This window comes from Brachionichthys hirsutus, chromosome 8 (genome assembly GCF_040956055.1).
Source record: "Brachionichthys hirsutus isolate HB-005 chromosome 8, CSIRO-AGI_Bhir_v1, whole genome shotgun sequence".
In the NCBI taxonomy this organism is placed as follows: domain Eukaryota; kingdom Metazoa; phylum Chordata; class Actinopteri; order Lophiiformes; family Brachionichthyidae; genus Brachionichthys; species Brachionichthys hirsutus.
In genome coordinates, this window is record NC_090904.1 from 10,380,672 (window position 1) to 10,396,247 (window position 15,576).

The 15,576-nt window shown below is 44.4% G+C and overlaps 1 protein-coding gene across 1 annotated transcript in view; it reads right to left on the minus strand.

The window, feature by feature from the left end:
* Nucleotides 1-4,564: 4,564 nt before the first annotated feature.
* Nucleotides 4,565-15,576, minus strand: part of epha8 (eph receptor A8) — a 51,749-nt gene continuing 40,737 nt past the window's right edge. The window contains exons 10-20 of the mRNA XM_068742097.1: nucleotides 14,577-14,739; nucleotides 13,799-13,931; nucleotides 12,529-12,596; nucleotides 12,117-12,242; nucleotides 11,269-11,454; nucleotides 10,312-10,373; nucleotides 9,657-9,866; nucleotides 7,687-7,836; nucleotides 6,983-7,173; nucleotides 6,096-6,254; nucleotides 4,565-4,679 (exon numbers count right to left, since the gene is read on the minus strand). Coding sequence (XP_068598198.1) covers nucleotides 4,565-4,679; nucleotides 6,096-6,254; nucleotides 6,983-7,173; nucleotides 7,687-7,836; nucleotides 9,657-9,866; nucleotides 10,312-10,373; nucleotides 11,269-11,454; nucleotides 12,117-12,242; nucleotides 12,529-12,596; nucleotides 13,799-13,931; nucleotides 14,577-14,739 — 1,563 coding nt within the window. The remainder of the gene's footprint in view (nucleotides 4,680-6,095; nucleotides 6,255-6,982; nucleotides 7,174-7,686; nucleotides 7,837-9,656; nucleotides 9,867-10,311; nucleotides 10,374-11,268; nucleotides 11,455-12,116; nucleotides 12,243-12,528; nucleotides 12,597-13,798; nucleotides 13,932-14,576; nucleotides 14,740-15,576) is intronic.

The following is a 15,576-nucleotide window of genomic DNA, read 5'->3' on the forward strand; positions in this document are numbered from 1 at the left end:
AGCGTTTACTCCCTCATCCTGGGCCTGAAACCTCCCTTCTCGAGCGTGCTGATGTGTTTTTCCTTTTTTTAACGAGCGTATATCTTAACATCTCGCAGTCACATGACGTAAGCTCAACCCAAACAACTTCTTTCTGGGCTAGCGTCTCCGGGACTGTCAAGAGTTTATTCTCCATGTTAGGAATTCTGTTTCTTCTGTTCTATTGATTATTTAGACTTGTGTACATCAAAGACCGATTCATTCATTCATTTTCCAACTGCTTTTATCTGTAACCGGGTCGCGGGTCGTGCTGGAGCCCATCCCAGCAGTCTACGGACGAGAAGCGGGGTACTCCCTGGACAAGCCGCCAGTTCATTGCAGGGAAAGCTCGATTCAAGCCAAACAAAATAGTTCCAGATGCCAAATAGAGAATAGATCATCTTGCATTATAAATGTAACCTGCCGGATACCAAATGTCCTGATCTGGGCAGGTCAATAGTGGAGAGAATCGCCGAGTCAGGCTATTTGTTCGTCCTTTCGGACAGGCATCAATCATTTCTGACATTATCAATGATTCATTTGTAAAGGCGACTCGTTAATGGAATCCGTGTTCTGGCCAGGAAGAACCAGGCAAATGTCGGGTTCAGTTTGAAATACTGTCCAGCAGCAGACTGATTAAAATATTTATGTAAATATGAGGAATTAATGCGATTATTATGAACAAACACTTGAATAATCGGACTTGTGTGACTTTAACTCTGTTACCGCGTGGCAAACATTTACGCAGTGATTAGTGTGCACTCATAAGTTACTTGGTCAACACTTATAGTGATACTTAGCGCCGTTAGCCGAACGCAACGTTCCACAAAGCAGCTTTTAACGGCGAGTAAAAAAAGCTTTTCCTCTATCCCTACGGTGACCCGATCCGACCACGCCCCCCGTGACACGGCAGCGGAATCCAAAGTCCTTGGCGCATTATTGAGGCTTAAACATTCAGAATACGTTCAATTTATTTATTCATTTTGTCAGCCTGTGTTTACCTCGTGATTAATAGATGGCCTATTTACAGAGCAGCGGCGTTAAGTTGTGAATATATGCATAATTTAATGGCTTTTGCACAAAACGGTGCACAGAAAACTAATTATTAGTCTGCTCTGACAAGTACTGAGAAGCTGGTATTTTATCTTCTGCAGGTGCTGGAACAAAAAGGCAAACGAAAGGAAAGCAAAATCAAACTAAAGATCCTCGCAGACTAAATACTCCTACAAGTTGTGTTTATGAGGCAACAACATTTTTGATCTAGTAGAATTCTTTGTCAGGCGTTTGTCGCCACAAAAGAGATTATAGATGTTGTTTATCCACAACATCTACTGTGATTGGTCCAGCTGGAAAGCAGACCTTCAATCACTCAGATCAGCGTCACCTGAGTGATGAAGGTGTTTGCCTCTACTTATTGCCTCGTCTGCCGATTCAACGGATGAAGAACATCTCAGACTTTATTCCACCACACTTCTGATATATGCTGTGTTAAAAGAAAACAATAGAACTCAGGTTAAACATCGCCAACCTCACAGGGCGAATGTCTGTTTCCAATATTTTCTTGAGGATGAGGCGTAAACATTTGCTTCTTCTTTAGAAATGGCGGAGTGACCTCCCATGAAACCGAGAGCTTTAGGCTTTTCCTTTATCTCATTTATTATAAAACATATTTTGGGTAGAGCGATGGCAGGTCAACTCAATAAAACCCAGCAGGAGATGAATTTTGGCGACTTTTCTTTTTTAATATAAAAAAAAAAGTCTTTTGGAAATAGAGCAGCTCGAAGATATTTTGCACATTGTTTCTTCAGAGCAGTAAAAGCTAAAACTGCCTGTAGACGAACCGAGTAAACTGTGACGAGGATTCGTGGGTTTCCTGAAACAATATTGTGAGCTGTATGCGTGAATCGTTCCAAGGTTGTTCACAAATACTTCGGAATGACCGCGCAGAGATTTACACCCATTTAAAAGCCGGTTAATGAATTTTTATTGTTGTTTGTATTGTTGTTTTTACGATAGACAATAAATGCTTTGCATTGTTTGCTGCTCCTGTGACGACGTCGACCTGCTGCGGGGCGATAAGAAAAACCGTCGTCGCTACGATCGGCTTTGTCCTCTGTTAGCTATGAACCGCGGGACATCCCGGGGACGAGAAGACGTGGACGCAGACGATCGGAGATACAAAAAGCGCCATCACGGGCGTTTGCAGTAAAGTCAATCAGGGGACAACGGAGATGGTTGTCGGGTATGGGTGAAATGCTGCTTCGTCATGGGGACAGGGCTGGGGATTGATAATTGGGCGTGGGACTCTGTGGTGGCAAAGCAACACAGCTTTAGTAATGAGATTAATGATGTTGTGTTAGGTCTTGTTTCACCAAGGAGAGGATTATCTCCTAGCAGCCCTCCTAAGGTGAAGGAAAGGACAATTACTCAGACACGGATTCATCAGGCCCATTCCCTACTCAGGCTGAGCTCGGAATGATGTTTTCAGAGCCGGGTCAGGGCTCATTCCCACAGAAAAAAAAAAGCAATTTACTCTAAAACTCAGAAATGAGCATTAAAGAAGTCAAAGTCAATCATTTTCACCGTGGGGGTTTCAGAGTGAGCGCGGCGGAGATGTAAGGTTCAAATCAGCTGCTGATCAAACACCTCGGGATGAATTTAAATATGCTTTTTTTTGTATGTTTAGCAACCAGACGGATTAGTGATGGTTTTCGTTGTGGGAGAAGAGTCGTAGATGTTCCTGAGGACTGCAGGAAAAAAAACAACCAAATCATTACGAATGATCTTTGGACCGAGTTTGTTCGCTAAAGTGAGCTACCCGTGAGACACCCCCATTCTGACGTGGTCCATGTTAGTCTTATGCTACCTGATTTTGGTTTCTCATGAGGCTTAGAGTGTGCTCAAAATGGGTGGAAAATTATGGTTGCAGTCACACACAGACAAACGTTCCTTTATTGTGTATTCATGGACAGTTTGCACATTTATCATTAGCAACAAGGATGATTCATTAGCTGTAATAAAATCTCTCAGAGTTGCATTATTTAGAAAACAACAAAATATTTGCACATGAATAAATAATACAATGTGAATAAATCTGTTTTTTCTGCCTTCCAGTGACTCAGCTCGTCGCATACGTTAAAAAATCAAGTCAGCAAAAAACATGTACTAACTTTATAAAATATGGGGTTTCAGTTCAAGTCCAGTGTCTTTAAAACCATCTTTAAAAAAAATCCTGAAAGCAGTAGTGAAATGTCCCTATAATACATATTCAAGAAATATCATGAGGTTCTTCTCTAATAAAAACTGACATCAATCATCTAGAGGAAAACCTACCAAACAAGAAAAGACATTCCCTTGATGGCACAGAGGGGGAAAACTTAGTGCTGCTTATGTATTTTTATATAAACATTCCACTCCTGATCTTCTTCACCTCTTCGTCAACACTGAGAAAAACAGTGTAAACCCGTTAAATCAGAAGTAACACTTTATTTTACAGTCTGTGTAGCTTATTTTTGAAATATAGCTATAATATAGAAAGAATAACTGGCAAAATAATTGTATACATTTTGACAAAATATTGACATCGCATTTTTTGGTGACATTATTCACCAACTCATATCATCACGTAATCAGAAACTTTTAATATTTAAAGCAGATTTGAAATGTCTAAGATAATCAAATTGCACAAGAAATTCAACATTTTAACCCACCAATATTGTTTCTGATGATAATTTAATTTGATTATGTAAGTTACATCTAGGCCATTGCATTTATTGCTCTCACATTGATGGGAATTTAAGCTTAGGTTTTACATCAACAGTTCAAACAGCTAATTCTCCACCGTAGAGGCCTTCCACACAGAGATTGTAGAATAAAGTGCACTGTAACTGAATCTTACGCATCGTCCACGTACAGTAGTTGTGCGCTACGCAGCTTGGAACTGGGCGGAGGGCTGCCCGGCGCTCGTGGGGTCATTCATCATAGCTGGACGGTGGAGAAATGTGCCTGTTGGTATTAATAGCCTGGGGTGAAAAAGGTCTTCTCCACTCTGGAGAGGATCTGGCAACTCGGGTGAGACCTATCCCACTTTCCTCCACTCTCTCTGACACGAGCCTCGCTCCGGACGTCGTCGTCCCGGAGCTTCATCTGTAGGAATGTCAACGGGACTTCAGATGTCCTCGCCTCCACCCTCATCTGTCCACGTACTGTTTGCTATCGCCCGGTTCAGTAAAATCATGTTTCTCTGATAAATTCTTGATCGATAAATTATCTTCTCTTTGTAGACAATAAAATTAAACCATTTGATAATTAAGGCAGTCCTTTCATTTTATAAACAAGATATATTACCTCGGAAAAGAAATGCATTCAGATAGGAAAAAAAAATAAACGTTTGGACTTGTCCAGAAGGAATCACGTTCGGTTTTTTGAGGGAAAAGACTCGTAAAGTTGCCACGAATTTTCCCCCTTTTAATTAAATTTTTCAATTCCATTGAGTCCCTTCTTAGGCCTTTGTGGGTTTCAGCAGAAGGAAACCTCGGCGTTGGAGTTATACGTGCACCGACGGCACGCTCTTGTTCAGGACCTGCGCCCTCATCAGCTGGACGCTGGTCAGAATCTTTTTCTGGTGTCCCATCAGCGTGACCCCCAGCCTCTGGATGTCCCTGCAAGACACACACAAATACATAATATTGATTTCATCGAGATGTAAAACTGAAATTCAATGTTTCTACATAAATCAGCAGCTCTCCGCCTGTGAAAGCAGCATTAGATCTAATTACCTCCGGTTTATGTTTATGTCAGCGTTTGACTGTTAGCAACATAACTCAAAAAGCTAAAGATGAAATATCCAGGACATGTTGGGAATGTTGCAAGGAACAGAGGAGCCAATTTTGGTAATGATCCAGAAGAGATCCTGGATTCTGAAACACTTTCAAATTTCTGTTAACAATGCAGCATATTAAGCTTCAAAATGTGTTCCTCAATATCTCGATTGATTATTGACTGATGTCTACGGAATTTGAAATCGGGTGGGGGCCTCTATCGCACCACCGAATTTCATCCAGAACGGATCTGCATTGCGGATGTTATCGAGATTTTTCTAAAAACGGGGGTACACTTTCGTTTTGGCCTACTGTACATTTAATATTAGAGATTTCTAACAGGAGTCGTCTTATAGATGAGTCGATTCCACATCGGAGCAGGTCAACTGATTTGTTCTATCTTTAATACCTGAGAAAAGAGATCCAGTTGATAACGGGGTAAATTTTCACAGCAAAACGATTTTGTTTTTGGACACTTTCAATAATATCCGCAAATGAGGTTCTACTTCTGCTGGTATTTACCAAGACGCTGTGGAATTAGTAGAGGACTAACAGATTTGTTGTAGCTTCAAAAGCTCTGGATCTATTCAGAAGAAACCGCCATTACTGAACGTGAGCTTTTTGTGGATAACTCCTAAACTAACAATAACATCAACGTGAATCCAATTGTTAAAGGTTTGTTTTCATGGTTAAGGAATCCAGAAATATAGATAAAATAAATCTAGGACAATAATTTTTGGTGTGAATACACATATAGGGAGACTGAGGAGCTTGGCGGATGTCTGCGCTCTCAGAGTGCTATCCTCATGTTAATAAGAGATCGGGGAGCATGTTAAGGATGTAATTCCGCTCCTAATGACCCAAATGGCTCTTATTTTGTTTATTAGTTGGTAGCATTTAAGTCCCTGACTGTGATTGGGTGTCAGCTTTTATCTTGGGTTACCTCAACGACATCAAACTCATCTGCTTCCTCGTTACAGGACGAGGTGCGTTTGATGATGGTTGTTAAGGACCTGATTGAAATAGACATAAACTCCCATCCTGACTGCAGGCTGGCATTAAGGGGGGGCGGGGGGGGGGGGGTTATTGTTTGTGGCTGAGCTCACTGGAAGATTCTCATTAAAGTAACTGCAGCGGTGGTAATTAACAGCGACGAAGCCGTGCATCCTTCCAACTCATTTTAAGTCATTCCTGTCTTTATGTGACTTTGAACGATCTTATAATGAGAAACCGCGCCTCCCATCGCTCCCTACTCACCCTTGTTTCATGCCTACGACGTGCCCCAGGGTGTGGTACCCCCCGACAGCGAAGTGCTCCTTGTAGCGGCTCATCTTTATGGTGTCCAGCCACTCGTTGACGGAGTTGCAGCTGCTGAAGTCTGGGATAGCTCTGTCGATCAGCGGAGGGCTGTTTAACCTGCACAGAAGAGACGGGTGGAGACGGAGGAAGAGGAATAAGAAGACAAAAAGATCAGTCCGAAAGCGAGAAGCGACTCCAGCAATGAGAAACAGGCAGGGCGGCCGGCGTAGCGGGGCAGGGTTTGAAATGAGGGAGTATTCGAGGCAGAAAATCAATAGCAGTTAAAATGATAGAGAGGAGGTGACTGCTGTGGCTGCAGGATGGCTGCTTTGGGTAGATTAATACACCCTCCTCCTCTTCCTCGACGTGCAGAGTCACGCACCGCCGGTTCTGTAGGACCTGGGATATGAAGCGGAGCAATTTACAGAGGTCCGGCTTTCAAGCCCGGGCGTCCTCCCAAACCCGATTCCAGATTTACAAGGATCAATGTCAATACCGCAGCCGGGTTTTTAGTTAACGCACGGAGCATCTATCAGGCCCGAGATGATTGGAAAACGAACACGACCGCTCGTCGCGTCAGCCGGAGAAGTTGGAGGGAAACTTCAGGGCGCGACTTTGTCCCGCTGCGCTCCTGTAGGACGTATCCTGAGTCGCCCAGCGGTCGGTTCTCCTCAGCCCCCTCCCACATTGGTTGTGGCTTTTTGATTTGCAGCTTAATCCGGTAATCACACGAACCAATATTTGATTAACTGTTGGTGAACTGTCACACCAAATTGAATCAAGACGCCTCAGCGTGCATCGCAGCGCGCCCCATCAAATATAGGACTAGGCAGATCCCCGCCCACCTGCAGAGGCTGTCCATAGACTTCAGGCTTTCTGGGTTGCGGATTAGCTTATCGAGAACGGTGACTATCTGGCAGAAGCGAGGCCTCTCGTTGCGATCCTTCTGCCAGCAGTCCAGCATGAGGGTGTGCAGAGCGGCGGGGCAGCCCATCGGCGCAGGGAGCCGGTAGCCCTCTTCAACAGATTTGATCACCTGTGAAGAAACAGCAGAAGAAAAACACAAAGGTTTTAAAAGAAGATGAAATAAATGGATTAAAAACAGCCAAATGATTTAAAAAAAAAAAAGCCCTGTGAAAGGACTTTGATTAAAAAGAGTTCCCTTATGGTTCTATAGGAGACACACCTAGAACAGAGTTTATTTTGAACAGGGATTTAAAATGTGTCATTCAGATCTACTTGGAGGAAGAGCCATGCCCGGTTTTATTTATTTTATTTAACCAGGTAAGTTAATTGAGAACTAATTCTCATTCCCAATAATGACCTGGACTCAAGCTACATGTTTTTTGTGGTGGGATGAAGCCGGAGAACCCGGAGAGAACCCACGCAGACACGGGAAAGGCCCCAAGGTGGATTTGAACCTGTGACCCTCTTGCCTTGAGGTAACTGCGCTATCCACTGTGCCACCGTGCTGCCTCTAAATGCAACGTACTCCCAGTTTGTAATTCCAATCCAGTGAGATGCTAGAAGCAGGTCGAGTGATGCTCACGTCTCTGTTGGTGAGGTTCCAGTACGGTCGCTCTCCGTACGATGTTACTTCCCACATGACCACTCCGTAGCTCCACACGTCGCTGGAGGAGGAGAACTTCCTGTAGGCGATGGCCTCCGGGGCGGTCCAGCGGATTGGGATTTTCCCACCCTGTCGGGATCATTGAGTTTATGACCGTGCGACAGACAGTTTAAAGAGTTGAACAAGCTGCTTTCTATACAACCAAACTAACAAGAGGTCCAGCGTGTCCTCCTCGGGGCGGATAAATCGTCTCTGTCGGCGCCGTAAAGCTCCAGAAGCTGTTAAAATCACATCAGTGAGCGCCGCGGCGCCGGGGGGGGGGACATGTTTCATCATTACTACGAACGCACACTGTAGTTTATTCTGACCCACTCACGATAAAAATATCAGCGTCCTGCTTCCCCAAATACTCACCAGAGCATGAAGAGTGTATTAATCCACCACTGAAAATAGTCCCTAACAAATGAGTGATTTCTTCCCTGGAGAGTAACGCTCAGTAAACTATTGCAGGACAGGCAGAAAGAGGGGTTTGGCCTTTTCCTGAATTTTGATGACTAAAGGAATAATTCCACTGTCACACGTTAAAATGCAGAATAAATGTGATGTCACCTGTTTTACTTGGCCCAAGCAGGTCTTCGCGGCTTTCAGTCCTGTTTAGTGTAATTACTGAAATATTTTTTTCTAATCATCTTTTCACTAAAAGGACATGCACGAACTGCTGCTGTCCTCTGAAACGAGGTAGCATAATGGAAATAGGTTAAATAATATACATCCTAAAATGCAAACGCAGCGCTCTTCAGCGCTGGTCGGACATGACAGCATAAAATTAGTGGTTAAACGAAGAACAGAGCCGGTGTCGGCGTGCGAGGAGGACAAGACAAGAATAGACTTGCAAATGTTGGCAAGTCTGTGAACTACTTAGAAAATTCTTGATGTAAAACTGACACTGCGGTTGACAAATGACGCTTCACTCCTTCAACAAACAAATCACTCCCTGTGGAAAAGTAGTTCATGACGGATGCATCCTTAAACGACTCCCACATCCACTCCTGGGGGCCCAGAATTGATCCCACGGAGTCGACAACGACGAGACCACTGACCAACTGAATAAAGATTGACTGATTGGGTTGCAAAGTTTACAGAAAACGGTGTAAAAACTGAATGCCCTTTCAAAATAAAAGAAGCAACCGCTTCTAAAGGCTGTTGATAGGAAACAAGTTCCTCTCAAAGGGTGCTGCTGTCCTTCGCCTTAACGGACGGCGCAGAATAAACTAAAAACCTCTTCTAACCGTCTGGACCGATAAAACGACTGGATGCACTTCTCCGCCTGCGACTCGGGATCTCTCCCAGGTTCTTCAGAGTGACTTTGCAGATCAGGCAGGTTTATTCATGACGTTAACACGATTCCAGGCACTGATGTGAAGCGAATTAATCTGCAGCCATTATCTGCCATTCATTTTGCGATGTGCTGTAATGATAGTATAGGGTCTGTAAAATTATCAGGCGCAGTCGTTTCACCTCGGAACGTTTCTGACTGAAGTGGCATGTAATCAGATTACTGCCTCTAATCTGATTGCTGGGCTGTAACAGGACAGAGAAAATGTGCTAAACTTTGCGCAGTTAATACTTCTACATCTGTTCCATCAGGCTGCAGGTTTAATATCTGCACTTCAAAAGATGATTTTGTCTTTCGTTTGAAATTGCTTGCATTGCTTTTGCTTTCATGCTGCCCTTTTTATAAGAACATTTGAAAACAACAAATACTTAAATTCCCAGAATATGAGATCATGCGTCGGCCAACACCTGATGTGATGTTTTTTTTTTTTTTTCTTCTCTCATGATAAAAATGAATGATTATGCCATCGTATGCTGTGCTGTATGTGTGTGTGTGTTTGAGTGTGTGTGTGTGTGTGCGCTGCATCAATGCTTGCCTCAATGTGAAAACTCACACTGGTGGTGTATGCAGCGTCGGGGTCGTCCTCCAGCACCCGAGACAGGCCGAAGTCGGACACCTTACACACCAGGTTGCTGTTGACCAGGATGTTGCGGGCGGCCAGGTCTCTGTGGATGTAGCCCAGGTCAGACAGGTAGGTCATGCCTGCCGCGACGCCGCGCAGCAAGCCCACCACCTGGATGATGGTGAACTGGCCGTCGTGTCTCTGCAGGAAGGCAAAAAATAATTCACGCAGATTTTTAAGGGAAGATGGGATAATTTGATGGCGATGCCGTAGAAAAGAGGAGGGGAGATTTTAATCAAGATAGAGAGGAGAGAAAAGATAAGAGAATAATGCACGACAGGGGTTTGCTTTCATGTAATTAGACAAAGCCTCTCAATAACATGCAAAACGCCGGCGATGTTAGACAATGTCAACGTGTAACACGTGAAAGCAACATGTATGTTCAAAGTTTTTATGAGAAGAAATTTCACCATTCAACCATAAAAGCCCATGAAAGCTTTCTTTTAAAAAATCTATCTCAGAATAAGTCTTATAAATAAAATGGTTTGAAATCCGGATGCAATGTGAAATAGATATTTAATTGAGTCAGAATTTAGAAAGTTTTCAACAAAAGCGCTGAAATACAACCAAAAACTGAAATACCAACCCTGAGGAAGGCGTCCAGAGAGCCGTTCTCCATGTACTCGGTGATGATCATCACCGGTTTGCCTTCGGAGGAGACAAACGGGAGCTTTAAGACTCGTTCTATACTAACCTGTACATCTGTATGTGGTGCGTGTTGTCAGGTGAAATACCGCATACATACAAAACATTCAAACGATGATGAGACGGCACCATAAAGAAGTTGGAAAACAAATAAAATGTTATCATTATCTTTTGAAAGTCATTTTTCGCTACTCTGTGAAGTTTAATGGCCCGTGGCATTCCATCATATTAGCTACTCGAGCTTCTGAAACGCGGCTTTGAATGAGTCGACATAAACACTATTTGCATGAAAGAGGGACACAACAGAGTCTCTGACACCGAAGGTCCCTGCAACTCAAAACTTTCCTCCATCCGCTTTGCAGGGAGAACGTGCGACGGCGGGATTTGAACCTGGAACCTCAATAAAACGCTCAAGTCCTCGTTCAGAAAAGGTTCTCGGTGAAAAATAAACTGCTGCTGTTTAGCTTTAAACGCAACTCGAATGGGTAAGTGTTAAATGAGTGTGAAGGTATTTAAATTATGGAATATAACAGTCAACCCCCCCCCCCCCCCCACACACACACACACACACACTACATGCTGTAATCGTCCTGAGGGATCTGGGCTCCCTGCTATTTGAGCCATTTTCCTAAATGTTATCCTGCCGCTTCCTGAGCGTAGAGAGACTTGAAGAGTGGTACTTGAGTCCACCTCAGCCATTAACTCGCTTCTGCAAAATGTGAAATGATGGCATGAAGATAAAGAAGAACTTTAAAGTGCGACCAAAGAGGACGTCCATGTGGAATTGCGCTTGAAGCTCCTAACCTGCATTAGCATTTCTTTTATCAGGCTCATTAGCAGAGTTTATCTTTGTGGTGAAAACCGCTTCATGCTAAAATGTAGCTTAGCGTCACCGTACTGTGCGTTACCACTCCCTCCAGGCGGATGACGTTGGGATGGTCGAACTGGGCCATGATGGACGCCTCGGCCAGGAAGTCCCTCTTCTGCTTGTCTGTGTATCCCGCCTTCAGGGTCTTCAGGGCCACCGGGATGTCTCTCTTCCCGGGGAGTCTCATGCGTCCGTAACATACCTCTCCAAACTCCCCTGCAGGAACAAACAGGAAGTACATTCAACCTCATACTGTGTTAGCTTTCACCACCACCGCCCATGAAACTGTACCATGAAGACCGTCTACAGGTGGAGTGAATTATCCAGTCCTGATCGTACAATATTCGGCCTGTGATTATTACGTTGTTGCTGATAGTTGTAAATGAGAATGCATTTTTTTGGATTCCTTTCCTCAGCGAGATTACAAAAATCTGAATTATCCATTAACCACTATTATTAACAGTTACCTGCTGTTATTTGTCCCCTATGGGTCTACAGGAGACACATCTAGAACACTGTATTGTTATTTGTCCCCTATGGGTCTACAGGAGACACATCCTGAACTCTGTATTGTTATTTGTCCCCTATGGGTCTACAGGAGACACATCCTGAACTCTGTATTGTTATTTGTCCCCTATGGGTCTACAGGAGACACATCCTGAACTGTATTGTGCAGCAGACACAGATTTTAGTATTCATCGCCTGTCTGAGACGCTTTGACTGACAGTCAAACGCAACGCTCTGATTCCACTCTGCCATCCTCCTCTCTGCTGCACACCGCAGCCTTTACCCCGGCCAGTGACTTTAAGTTAGCTCAGTCAATGATTCCCACCGTGTGTGTGTGTGTGTGTGTACGCGCGCACGTTCATGGTTTTTACCTGAACCAATGATTTTCTCTATTTTGATCCTGGAAGCTTCAATTTCTCGGGCGAACTCGTGGACCGCCTGGCAGGGGTCCTCGTATGTGTGCGGGTCGATATAGAACCTTGCGTCCGGGAATGACACTGAGATAAACAACATTAGCATTTGGTCACATATCGGAGAACGAGGGCGACATCACATCTGAGCCCCCGACGCCGGTTCGTGGGGGGGGGTGGGGGGATGGATAGAAAGAGGGAGGGAATAAATAATAAAGGGAATATGGCCTGTTTGCTCCGGTAATCTCTCAGAGCGCCATGACAATTGTTTGCTCCGAGGATGAACTTTATTACACCGGGATGAAAATGCGACCCCTCGGAGGAACGTGATCTAATCTATTACTGGTAATAATTGAGCAATGTTCCAACATACCGTGTCCGTTCTGGTAATGCATCTTCTCTTCGTCAGAGTCCTGGAAGGCTTTACTGTAACCGCAGTGTCTACACTCACACACACGCACACGCACACACAGGACAAAACACGCACACGTGCACGCACATAAACATACGGTGGGGTGAAAACAGGACAATAGCTATCAAACGCTAAACACAGCTCATATGAATGAATCAATAACTGCTCAGAATGAAAGAGGAGAAAAAAGAACAACCGGATGGCCCTGATCCTTAGGTTTCCAACGGCAACAAGGTAGACAGGGAAAGATGTCAGGATGTTAAAAGTTTAATCAAACAAAAGGACTTTCCCTCGTTCATACGGAGGGTTAATTTTATTAATTCATTTTAGGCAATGAAAGGTGAAAAATGAGTCAGGGAGGCGTAAAGCTGCTGGAGGCCTGGGTTCCTATCGATTGCATCCGCCGCCGTTAGGAGCCCGGGGAACCGGGGACCGGGGGACGCATGAAGGTTGGCTAAAGGTTTCCCAGAGCTGGTTCCGAGCCAGCAAGCCGGTCTCCTCATCCATCTCCGATCATTTAGGCCCCGAGAACTAATGCTTGGCTTTTTCCACTGAGCTCCAGTCTTACGCCCCGATATCCACTGGTCTGAATGGGGGACCGCGGCACTGAGCCCCCCCCACCCAGAGTCTTCTCTGGTTGTAACTTTCATTTTCCATCATCCATTTCAGCAGCATTAAACATCCCGATGACATTTCAGTCATTACTGCATAATTTTGCCTGGATAACATTTTAAAATCCTCTAATGATTTTTTTCTCTCTCTTCAAACAGAAAGGGTATTAAAACCTTTGCATCCATTGAAGTATGAATTAATTAAGGGCGGTGAAATTAATTATTCTTTGCAGTCATACAGAGATGTAAGTTGAGGACATCAAAACGGAGGACGGGAGGGATGAATCGCTGTAATTAAAACCGCAATGGAAATTATGAATTAGGAAATTAGCCAAATAAATCCTTTTCCTTTTACTCTTTATTACTGATTTAAAAAAATTTTTTTTAAAAGCATGCAAATTATGTTTGAGCTCTGGCATTTTGAAAGTTTCAGCAGCCGGAGCAAGAAATAATGCAAGAAATAATCTTCCTTCTGAATTCAAATTTTTTTGGGGGGATTTCCTTCGGGAGAAATTATTTACCGGTACATGTGGACAAAAATCAGAAGGAAATGCATCACAACATATTTTGATCATTTGCTCATGACACAATAGAGTAGCGTAAGAAAGTGTTCCACACACAGCAGCGATGGGTAGTGTGGTAAAGTGTAGCCTTGCCGTTTCCTGCAGATGACGATGGCCAGGAAAGTGACGAGGGCGGTCAGCAGGGCCATGCAGATCCAGATGATGGTCGTGGTGCTGTAGCGCCGGGGAGCTGAGGAACACACACAAAACGCCGTGACGACACACACACACGGCTTCTAGCCGCGTGAGACGACCTCAGCGGTTGAAGTCGGGCAACGCGACGGAAAAGGCGCCGCTGTACGTTCGCCATAAAGCCATCGAGAGTTGCAGCGAAGCAAGCGTCAGAATGAAGGGAGACTATCAGTCTACGGAACGGCGCTGCGACTCCGACCAGGCGGGAGGTTTAGCTTCGCAGGCCGAGCGTCTTCTCTGCATATCATCTGCCAAAGGCCCTACTAGGAGAGAAAAATGCTCTTTTAAAACTTCCCTTCTTTTGAACAATCCTTTCCCACCCGGCGTTGCACTCGCCTCAGGTGGACAGACTCATGACGACCTCTAGCCCAGCCAGCGATGTCTGTACTTGTTTCAAGCCGGGATGGGGGGTTAGCCGACAGGGGGGCGGGGAGTGACCCTCTAACAAAGCACAGATCTGGGGAACGGAGGGATGGACCGAGGCGTAACATGGCCTAGCCAACGCCCAAACCCAGGCCTGCACCACCGTTCTGGCCCAAGTCTCTTAACAGAACAGTTTTCTGCTGGAGCGTTACTTTGGCAGACGGCAGGAAGATTCAGTCTGTAAAGCGTTCCTGCCATTGACCCTCACGGTCGCACGCACCTGCTTTCCCGGTCTGGATCTCCACGTTCTGGCTGAAGCGTCCGCAGCCGGCCGACGTCCTGGCTCGGACCTGAAAGATGTACTTGGTGCCCGGCTGCAGCCCTGACACTCGGGCGCTGGTATTTTTAGACTTCAGAGTTGAGTAGCTGTGCTGTTCATTATCCTGCAAAAGAAAAGTCCACATTTAATAAAGTCTGAGAAGGATTGTGAGCCGATGAGCTCACGGCATTTCTCAATAACAATGCCGAATAAGCAGTTCGGATCCATTAGACTATGTATGGAGAAGAAATAGAACGGACCGCGTTTATTTTGGCGTGCAGCTCAGGCGAAGCTCAACCTTAGACAACCCTGGTGTCTGATAAATTCAAATTTGCTAACTGTGCCAACCTGTTCGCTGTAAGCGCTCATTTTCATGCTGTTAAGTTAGCCAAATAAACATGATGCCAAATAAGACTAAACTAGACTTTTAATGTGATAAAGCCTCATTTGAGAGTTCTACATGGATTCTGCCTCATGCAGCTGGATGTAATCTGGAGTTTATAATAATAATAATCTTATAATACGGATCACCTCACATCTGCCTGCTTAGAATGTGAATCTATTTGTGGCTAAATGCAACATTTTGAGCTGCTGTATGCTATCATTTATTAGCTTTATCAGCATCCATGCTTGTTTTAGTATGAAGGAAACATGGCGATTACTATTTTGAACATGTTTGCCACCTATATATAATTGATAATAGTCTCAATTCACCTGATTATGCTCATAAAAATGAAGAAAAACAGTTGTCAAGGGGTCTTTGAATACAAATTAGAACTCTGAAACAAGAGGAGGGAACGGGAGATCATGCAAAACCTTAAATTATCACACGTGCCAGTCAAGTATAATTGGCAGGTAATTTACCTGAGATTTCTTTTGATGTGTTTCTATCAGGCCGGAATAAGACGGGAATGCTTTGAGGGCTGTTTGTCTTATTTTCCTGTTTCTCTTTGAATAATAG